The sequence below is a fragment of the Mchenga conophoros genome, linkage group LG20 (genome assembly GCF_057382185.1).
Source record: "Mchenga conophoros isolate Kocher_MC1m ecotype Shallow Benthic linkage group LG20, M_conophoros_male_GT1.1, whole genome shotgun sequence".
Classification (NCBI taxonomy): domain Eukaryota; kingdom Metazoa; phylum Chordata; class Actinopteri; order Cichliformes; family Cichlidae; genus Mchenga; species Mchenga conophoros.
This window is the reverse complement of record NC_140545.1, coordinates 3,583,842-3,594,426: the sequence shown is the minus strand read 5'-3', so window position 1 is coordinate 3,594,426 and position 10,585 is coordinate 3,583,842. Positions and strand designations below refer to the sequence as shown.

General features: G+C 40.3%; 1 protein-coding gene across 2 annotated transcripts; it reads left to right on the top strand.

The window, feature by feature from the left end:
- Positions 1 to 29: 29 nt before the first annotated feature.
- Positions 30 to 10,155, top strand: troap (trophinin associated protein). 2 transcript variants are annotated; one of them, XM_085260557.1, is made up of 14 exons: positions 30 to 200; positions 491 to 589; positions 908 to 1,145; positions 1,238 to 1,667; positions 1,855 to 1,973; positions 2,094 to 2,145; positions 2,453 to 2,598; positions 2,705 to 2,759; positions 2,864 to 2,952; positions 3,048 to 3,119; positions 6,335 to 6,430; positions 6,531 to 6,834; positions 7,156 to 7,358; positions 9,748 to 10,155. In XM_085260557.1, the coding sequence occupies exons 2-14, from the start codon at positions 528 to 530 to the stop codon at positions 9,808 to 9,810; spliced, it is 1,929 nt and encodes a 642-aa protein (XP_085116683.1). In that variant the 5' UTR covers positions 30 to 200; positions 491 to 527; the 3' UTR covers positions 9,811 to 10,155. The 2 variants fall into 2 exon arrangements, with proteins under 2 accessions (XP_085116683.1, XP_085116682.1); XM_085260556.1 differs by having other exon boundaries at positions 1,238 to 1,670.
- Positions 10,156 to 10,585: the final 430 nt, after the last annotated feature.

The following is a 10,585-nucleotide window of genomic DNA, read 5'->3' as shown; positions in this document are numbered from 1 at the left end:
AAAGCGCGCTTTTTACAAACTCATATGAGTCCAGGAAGTTGACAGCCCACTGTGGTGAGAATAGACGGGGCTAGTGGTTTTTAAATCTGCACAAAACACCCGATAAACCAAAACATTTGGAGCTGTTCCGGTCTGAAATACTTTACTGGATGATCGGAAGGAAGAAACGGATACTCTGTTGAATTATAGGAACACAGAAGGTCCGTATGTAGCCAGGCTTGTGATCGGGGTAAAGCTAGCTTCTCTGGGGTAATTTTCACAAGTCAGCACGATGGTTTGTACTGTGTTACTAACAGGCATGCGCTTTTACGATTAGACAGATTGTTTGAGAACTTTAAATTAGCTCATGTTAACGTTTTAAAGTCTCGTGTTTCTTTTTTGTTGTTGTTTTCATTGCATGCTTGGTGTCTTTTGCCCATCTCCATACTACCCTTGTTAGAAGCCTGTTTGGTATTTTGGTTGCTCAGCTTTAATTTCTTTCTGTCTTTAGTTGCTTCAGTTGCTCCTCACAGCTTTATCTCCTCATCATGGACTCTTCTCCAATCCTTCGTCAACAGAGTCAGAATAAAATCCGCAGTGACTTTATGAGGTGAGACTGATGATTTGAGCCGCAGTTACTGATATAGAATTTCAGAGCTGGGACTTATTTGGTCTGTCTACAGAAGCGTGTTTATTTGTTTGTCTCATAGTAAAATATACCTTTCTAAATCTCAGGTATCAAATCAGTACTGGTATTAAAAATGTCAGGCAGCTTGTTCCTCTCCTGTATCTGCCTCCCATCTTGTCTGGTTTTCTTTGTCCGTGAATCAGTTTTTTCCCCCTTTTTTCCCCTTTGCATGCTGCCTCTGGTGATTTCCCAGCCTCGAGCTGGGTTGTGTGACAAAGCTGACCGTTTTTCTTTTTTCAGAATGAAGAATGAACAAAACAAAAAGGTAGCAGACCCAAAGCCTTCCAAACCCATGTCAGCATCTCACCTTTCCAACAAAGATATTGAGAACAAAGATCCAGGAAGCTCAGCCACTGGTAAAAAGGCACCTCTGCAAGCAGGTATAAGCAGGCTTCCGGTGCTTGCAAAGTCCCTCCATCTTCAGACTCCCTCGGACTTCAGTCAGTCCCACTGCAGGTGGGAGGAGAAACCTCTGGCTGTAAGCATCTCCTTTTGATCCTGTAGATTTCCATATTTTTATTTACTCGGGTTAGTCTGATGTGTTTAATAAGCATTTTCCTTTTTCTGCAGCGAAAAGCGCCGAAGAAAAAGCCACTCACTCGGCCTGTACCTTTTAATCTGTCACAGCCCAAAAGCACAAGAACGGCTGCTGAAAACCAACCTCTGGCTGTCCCAAAGCTTTGGACTCATGCAAACACAAAACCGTCTAAACATCCAACCGCTTTAAAGGGCAACAAGGATTCAACCAAAGCTGCAGGGAAGCCTCTCGGAAAGACAACAGAAGATGCTTCCCACCTATCGGGACCAACTGGGCCTTCCAGCACATTTCAGACTTCATCTTTGTCCACCGCTATGTCATCCCGTCCTGATAGTGCTGCTACTTCTGCACAGTCTGCTCCCAGTGCAGAGGTCTATTTGAATAGCATGAACCTGCTCAGTCTAAAAGACCATTCAAAAACAGCACATGCTAGTCGGACCACGCAGTGCAATTCTTCAAAAGGTGGTAAGCTTGTTTATTTATCGCATCTAAGGCACAAACTTCCACCTATATTTTGTGGATAATCACTTAAAGCTTGCAGGCCGTATTTCCCTCACTCCTTTAAATCCATGGAAATCCATTTATTTTGTTTAGTGAAAATGAAGATATTAAGAGAGTTTCTCTTGGGCTTTTTTCTTTTGCATTATAGAAAAGGGGGAGAACTTCCAGCCTGACCATGCGGCTTTGCTTAGCATCCTCCGGAACGAAGGAGTGGGCGTCACAGGTCCGGCGCCTACGACTCCACAGTCCAAACCGTACAACTATTTGGTGAGTTGGATTCACAGCGGTGCATTCTTTATCATGCTTTTTTTTGTTTGCTTGTTTTTAATGCCTATAGTTGCAGCAGGTAAACATTTTTTTAAAGGTGTCCAATGATCATGTGTGCAGCCCCAGCGAGTGTCCGTCATGACGAGCCGACAGAAAGCTGGAGCCCCTGCAGGTCAGTGTAAGATGGAGAACACAGCATGTGCTTGGCACATACATGTGAACATTGTAAAAGACTTATTTTATAGTAGATGGCCGAGCAGTCCCTTTGAAATACTATATAAATATATCTCACTATACGTGTGTGTTCTCTCGCCCTGTTTAAAATCCCCAATAAAAATGCCACAATTATGAGTCTCATTAACTGGAAGCCAATTTTATTCAAACTAAACATCAGGCAGTGTTAGTTGGGTGTTCATAATGTTCAGTATTACACTCACGTCATATTATTTAAATGATTGTTGTCTGTACTTTTCTCACAGGATCAGTGAAGTCTGTGCAGTTCTCTCCAGACCCCGCTGCGCTGCAAAGCATCCTCCAGAACGAGGGAGTGAAAGCCGGAGGGCCCGTGGGCACAACACCCCGAAGTTCAGTCTGTCCACCAAGCAGGGCGACTTCAATCTACACAGTAAATTTGTGTTCACTTCTGTACTTCCTCATACTTGTTACATTGTTGTTATTGCTTTTTTTTGCTTTTTAAGTGCTGCCTTTGAAATAATTTCTTCTTTCTTCAGGCTCAGAGAGTGCCGGTTAGAAAAAATCGTCCAGAAGCGACTGCTGTGCCAGCAAGTAAGACGCAGCATTGCTCCACTCGTTATCTTTATAAAACCCAAAGCACTCTTATCTCGTTGTCCTTTTAATCTGATGTGACGTGGCTTTTTTCTCCTGAGCAGCAGCATCAGCAGCACTCAAAGAGACGGCGCTGAACAAATGGACCCCACAGAGAGTCCGCAACACCAGACATCAGCCCCTGTCTGCTATGGTCAGTATGTATTTATTGTATGTTGGCACTCTGTCCAGGTAGTCTGTTGTGTTGTGCACAATCACCGCGTTAACTCATAATGCTTCTGTTTGCAGAAATGGCATCAGTCGCCATACGGCACTCCTGGATTCAAGAGTTGCAAAACCAACCTTCAGCCCCAACAGGAGGTGAGATGGGAAACCCTGACTTAACCTATTATTTTATACCACTCATTTGTGTGTGTGTGTGTGTGTGTGTGTGTGTGTGTGTGTGTGTGTGTGTGTGTGTGTGTGTGTGTGTATGGGGCCTGATTATGTATGTGAGGAGAAGGATTTAAAAAAATATCCCTACATTGTTGTTGTTGTTGTTAACTGCTGTTATTAACAACCAGTGTTCTTGCTTGTAGCATCAGAGAGAGAGAGAAGTTGCTGTGGTGAAGTTGTTGACTGGACTCAGTGTGTGTGTGTGTGTGTGTGTGTGTGTGTGTGTGTGTGTGTGTGTGTGTGTGTGTGTGTGTGTGTGTGCCAAAAGATGTTCTTAAGTACGTAAATATTGTTTAACTAGTCACCATAAAAGGGAATCAGGAACTAATCTAAGTGAACACATAAAAAGTTTTAACCAAAAAAGCTTTTTGGTTTTAAAATATTAAGCTACAATGTCAGTATCCCAACTTTGGGAGTGATGAGCGGTGGGGAAGGAGCGAGACATCCTTCATTGCGAATACGCCTCACTAAGCATCTCTTTATACCTTCTAGTATAACTCTGTTGAACAAATCCAGGTAGGGATGGGTATTGATAAGATTTTCACGATTCCGATTCCATTTTCGATTCTGTTTAACGATTCAATTCTTTATTGATTCTTTTTAAAAAAGGAGAACACTAAGGTCGAATAGCTTAGAACTTTGTTTTATATCTTCTCTTTGAACAAGATAGAAATTTAGGAGTAACATGGCCTCACAAACCCAGCAGTGACATCTTAAGAGATCCACAGCATACGGCTCTTCCAAGGGGTGTCACAGGGTCCCCAGGAAAAAAATTGTAAATGTAAAATAAATATTCTTCTGTAGCAATAACAAAGTTTTAACTAGAAAAAAACTGTCTAAAATTTATGCTTAAATGAAGAAAATTTGACTTATTACAAGGAAAGAGACTGAATTGTTTCTTTCTTGATTGAGTTAAATATAAGAATTAAATCTCAACTCTGAGAACAATAATTAGAAAAAAGTGCTGAGAAAAGACACCATCTGTTCAAAAAGCTACAAAAAAATATGGGACTTTATCTTAAAGCAAGACACCAGAAGCACTCTTATTTTTTGCACTTTTATTGACACAGCAATGGGTCAGTAACTCAACTTTAACAGTACTGAGGTCTAATTCCAGGAGACTCATGTTCTAACATTACCTACATTTGAGCAGGGCCACTCTAAGAAGTGCATATTGCAGATACTCTTAACAGGAATAATAACAGTATAAAATACTCATGACTGAATGTATCAAACATACATTTTGCTCTTACTTCACATTTTAATATTTTTAATGATAACATTATTAGGTTTTTAATGTCCCTTACTGCAGAATAAAGATTTCTTATGAAAGTTTTGTTTTGTTTTGTTTTTATCTGTAGCTCCATTCTAAGAAAATGACCAGCTTCAAGTGTCCTCAGTGTAGGACACATACAGGATGCCATGCTGAAATGTAAAGCACTTACAATAGAAGCCACTAGAAACAAATTATTCCAGCCTAATAGATGACATTTATGGCACTTGTTTTCTGTGCTGACTGATATGCTGCTCAGTGCTTTGCTGCCTGCTTTTAAATCAGATGTCACTCTGAACATAAACACAAGCTACGTGTGATGTCTCTGATGTGTATCTGTTTCTACCCGTGCTGATGCTACCGTGACTAAAGCTAGCCAAGCAGCAGTAAATATGTGAAGCAAGGCAGAAGGATATACTCATCAAATAAACAGGATCATAAGAATATAAGACCACGAGCACCACAAATGTAACAGAAATATGTTGACATAAAATGGCATGTTATTTGAAATCTACATGAAACAATGACACAACTACTTTTTTTTAATTTTTCTAATTTATTTATTTTTTTTTTTTTACCAATTGTCCAAATTAGTCTGTGATTGGCCTTAGTGTGACAGAAATCATATTTATGTACAACTAAATATGCCTCAGCAAACATGTTTTAAATGGATGATTCCTCACTTGATGACGAATGATCCTTTTCCATATTTGCTGAGTCTTAAATTTGATGTCAGTGAGCTTATCAGTGGTTGGTGTTAAAAAAAGCCCCCAAATCCCCTATGAGCAAGCACTTGGCGACAGTGGAGAGGAAAAACTCCCTCTTAATGGGGAGAAACCTCTGACAGAACCGGGCTCAGGAAGGAGTGGCCTTCTGTCTCGACCGAGAGGGGTTCAAATGTTCACTGACAATTTAGTTGTATATAAATATGATTTTTAGGACTTGATGTTGAGACCAATTAGGTGAAATTGGGGATGCGCACAGTTCCGCTTCTTCTTGTTCTTCTTCTTACTTGGCGGAGTCTCTGGCAGGCTCTTAACTTCAGCCTCGAGTTCAGCCACCTTGACATTGAGCATTTTCTGTTTGTCTTGTAGACTTTGCAAAGATTCTGTACAGAGAATGCAGCTGACTCTTCTTTTTCTGTCTTCTGTTGTTCTGTGGTGTCTTTTTCTTTCTGAGGCTCCTGCAGAGACATTGCAGTGGATGGCAGTGAGTCCTCTTTTTCCATCTTCTCCTGTTCTCCAGTCTCGTTTTCTTTCAGAGGCTCACATTTGTGCATTTCATTTGCAGCAGTGGAATTTTGTTCTTTGTGCTGCTGTGGGATTTTAAGTGAGGAAGCTTTGGGCTCTTTCAATCTACCTTCAAATCATGAAGGGCCTTGTTGGGGCAGAGCTGGGATTTCAGGTCACTGATTTCCAGGTTGAGTGTCTCCTGCTCCTGCCTATGTTTAACGGCCTGCTCTTCAAGCTGATTTTGAGCTGCTAGGAGCTGTTTCTGGAGCATCTCAATCTGCTCTTGCTGAATCCTACATTTGAGCTCAAATTCAGCCTCCTTAGAGGACTTCAGTCCTACAGAGTCAGTGTGTGAAGCCTCTGTGGTTGGAGTGGCAGACTCCACACACTGCTCTGTGGTAGGGTGGCTGATTTGGTCCTGCAGGGTAACCATGTTGTAAGTTGTAAGAGTAATTTCTAACAGTTTTTTTTTTTTAACATGGAATAATGACAGATGCGCTATAGATTTAAAGATAATAATAATAATAATAATTTTAAAAATTATTACTTTAAAAAAATCCTGTAACTACAATATATTTTGGGGACAAATGCACATTTTATTTTGTGTCAGTTACAGTTCCTTTAACCTTTCGCAGGAGGTGGTCCAGAGACTGTTTGATGAAGAAGAAGAAGAGCAGAGCGCAAATGTGACAGAAAAAGATTGCGAGCAGCGACCAGTTCAAGCCTCAGCTGTGAGAATTTGAAGCGACCGATCCACATTAAATTAAGTTCTTCTGATTAATGTAGTAGCTTAACAATCAGTGTATTTTTGTTTTCTATTCATGTCTCCAGAGTAAATCTCACTGTGACAAAGAGGAGGAGAAGAGCAGGAGCAACGATGATGATGATGAGGAGAAGTTAGTGGGAGAACAGATGTTCTTGCAGGCCCAGCACAGAGAGTCTGTTATCTTTTTCTCGACTGGCAAAAAGTTGTTCAGAGTGCCGCGTTTAGAGAAGCTGGGGGACTCCGCTCTGCAGGACCAGCGCGCTCCAGTTTCACCAGAAGAGAGAAAGGGGCTGCCAGTGCACGGCGAGGTGCCGGCTGTGCCAGAACCGAGCTGTAAGATCACCCCTGCTGTTCAGCGCCCGCACAGAGGTAACTCTGATCGATCACACTCCCCTTAACCTCTTAAAAGCTGACTCGGAGTAACCATTGAAGCTGTTTTCTGAACCGAGTGGTTTCGTGGTGTGAAAACCACAAGTGTCGTCTTTATGGGGGAAAGGGTTAACAATGTTGTGTGCCTGTTGTGACATTTATTAAAGTGTAGACTAAAAGTGAGTGCCAGGAGAAAAAGAACCACAATATTTGATTTTAAAAGTGACAAAAATTGACACAATTTTCCTGCTATTAAATAATTAGATTCTTTAATTAATTTTTACGAAGGCTGCAGATTTTTTTTTTTTTTTCCTGTCGCAGATCTCGTTGGTCAGAAGACTTGCTCTGTGAGTTCTGCAGTGTTGATGTTGCGCAAGCGTTTTCCTCCCCTGGAGGAGCTGCGTTTGGACGAGGAGGTGGCCACCTACACATCAGCGTCTGTCGGGGCTCCCCCTGGGTTTGCTCCCCTTCGACCTTCCTGTGGAAATCCTCTGGCCTCCATTTTGCACTTCGAAGAGTCCACTGTAAGTGTAGCTCTGACAATCTGCAGTGTAACAAACTTTATATCACTGCTTTATGGTTTCTTTTCTTTTTTTTTTTTATTGAATTGAAAATACCAGCATGCTGTCGCTCTGCCTGAGTGGGTTCTCTCCAGGTTCTCTGGCTTTCTCCCACAGTCTAAAGACGTGTGTGTTAGGTTAAGTGGCAACTTTAAACTGGCCGTAGGTGTGATAGTGAGTGTGTGTGTTTCTCTATCCATGTCAGCTCTGTGATGGACTGGTCACCTGTCCAGGGTGGACCTCATGTTTTGCTCTATGACAGCTGGACTAGAGCAAAAGTGCAACCCTGAACTGGATCAAGGTTGAGTGGATGGATGGAAGTATTCAGTTCAGAGTGTGCTTCTAGAGAAAATGATAGTTGGCAGAACAACACAGGTTCAGATTTTTGATTAATTGTGACTTTTATTCAAATTATTCCATTTTGAAAAGCCAAGAAAAGGGAAACCATGATGGTACAAACATAAAAGAAATAGACCCTGCACAACACAGGTGATGTTGCAGCAGGGATCTGAAGGTGTCATAGGGGATCATCTTATTGTTAGGGTTGTCTGCAGGCTCTTTACCTCACTATCTCAGTATTATTTCAGCTTAACAGTCAGTTTAATAGACCGACAGCGCGCATGTTTTGGAAATGTGGTGGCACAGAAAAGCTCAAATGAAGACCATCTGGAACATGAATAAAAGTTTTAAAGCAATGTTAATGATCAGTTATAGAAATATATAATATTTGGCGGTTTGATTATTGGGTGTGATAATTATGCACAAATCAGTTGGAGATTTCACCCTCGGTGTACAAATAACTGTTGCAGCAGTGTATGAAGCTCAAGATATCTTAAAGAAGATCAATCCATCTTTATTTCACACTCAGTGGTCCAGGAAAAAACAAAGGTACATTAAACACGTCATTATTTTCTCACAAACAGACAGCTGTACCAGTGCGTCCATATTAAAGATGGTATCATTATTACCATTAGTTTCCACATGAAGAGTGGCGTAAGAAGATGTTTGCTTGTGCATTTGTATCATTTTCCCGTAAACATCTTCATCATCTGTCGTTTGATCTGTAATGACGTGTCTAAGATATGCGAGCTAATTACAGACACTAAAATCAGGTAATCTGATGAGCATGTGTCCTCTGTGGTTTTACACATCATTATAAAACCCCAATTCCCAAAAAATTGGCACGCTGTATAAAATGTAAATAACAACAAAATGCACTGGTTTCCAAGCACAGGCGATGTCAAACATTTAAATTGAGATAATGTCTCTTTTTAAGAAAAATCTTTGCTCATTTTGAATTTGAAGGCAGCAAAACGTCCTAAAAGTTGTGACGAGGCAACAAAAGGCTGGAAAAGTTAGTGGTGTTTAAAAGAAACAGACGTTTAGGTTAATGTGCAACAGGTCAATGACTTGATTGGGTTTAAAAATAGCATCTCAGAGAGGCAGAAGTTCAAACTGCATCGACAAATTGTGGAACAAATTCAGAAAAATGTTCATTAGCATAAAATGATGAAGACTTTGAATATCTCATCATGTACAGAACTTAATATCATTAAAGGATTCAATGAACCCAGAGAAATCGAGGCTGAAAATCTGTTATTGGATGCCTGCGATCTTCGAACCCTCGGTGCTGTCAAATTTAATAATAAGCTAATATGTTCCTTAAAATGTTGAGTTTTCTTGAGAAATGGAGAGCACCTACTTTGTTGTTCCCTCATAGAAACTTGTGTAGAAACAAATACGAGTCCAATTTATAAGCTTCAGAAAAAAGCTATAAGAATTATAAATGGATTAAGGTTATTATTCACCAATTACACATTACTATTTATTTATTAAACTACATTAATTCACACTTTCTCACCCTGCACACGTGATGTACAAAATGATCTACCTCCAAACTGTATTCACGGGTTGTTTAAACCATATTTGAAAAAAATACAGTTCAGGACGATTTACAGGTGTACGTCTGCAGTACGGACACAGCAAGACGAGGTAAATAAATATTAAACTGTCGACATTTGCTTTATTTTTATCTTGTTTGGTTTTGCTTTAAAGGTGTATAAAGTATGCTGTGTAAATGGAATAAGGTGTAATTTTCTATAGCACGAATTGAACCTTTTAGTCAGTTTGTGCTACTAATTTCAGTTCTATTTGTTTGTTGTTGTTTTTTCCTTCTGTAGCTGATGTAAGATTTAAAGCACTTAACACTGACCACAATAAGACTCTGTGTGATCCGAGTGCTGCACAGAACACTCGGACATCAGGACAGCAGCTTAAATATTCTCTGTGGTCGGATGTGTTTGATGTGCACAACACAGTCAGAATAAATATTTGTCTTGATTTTGTTTTTCAGAGATTTGTCCCAATTGGCTCCGATCTCTCGTCTGGTCCGCCTTCTCCGCTGCAGGACAGTTGACTTGCACCACAGCTGCAGTGTTTGCTTTCACTGTGAAACGCCGCTGACTTCACTTTACAAATATTTGTCGAACACTGACGCCGCCAGGTCAATGGCTGCTCCAAAAAGAAAAAGGGTATATCTAAATTATACTGTTTTTCTTTCATAACTACAGACACTTGTATGTTTTTAATAAAGTAGATTAAAAGTTATCTTTTTGGGACCTAGGTCCAATGTATGTGTTGAAAAAAATATTTTTTTAAAAGGTCAATGAAGAGATCAGTGCTGTTGGCTGTAGTGTACATGTGGATCAATGGTTAGGATCTCTGTGATGTACAGTGTTTATAATAAATAGTTGTTACTGTCTGGCCATGTGTGGTTTGTTTGTTTGTTTTAAGCACATACACAATTTAAGATTTGTTGATTTGGGAAGTAATTTCAGGATTTGACCCCATGATAAAAACGAACTTTGAATAGTGTCAGACAAATATTTGTTTCATGTCTTTACCTTCAGTTATTTCATGTTTGTGAAGATGATGCTTTAAGTTTGGTTAAGATTGACAGTTTGCTATATTTTAGAGAATTAAGTAGTGGCGCTATGGTGTAGAGGTTTGCACATTCGTTTAATGCCACAAAGATCCTTAGTTTGGTCCCGGGAGGAGACACAAATCCCTTTGAAGTTGTGTCAGGTAGAATGTAAAAGTCTCCCAAATCACACATCCGGAGCTACCTGCTGTGCTCCTGTGAATAAGAGAGCTGCTGAAATCATCATTGCCCCACTCACATGCAGCACTGA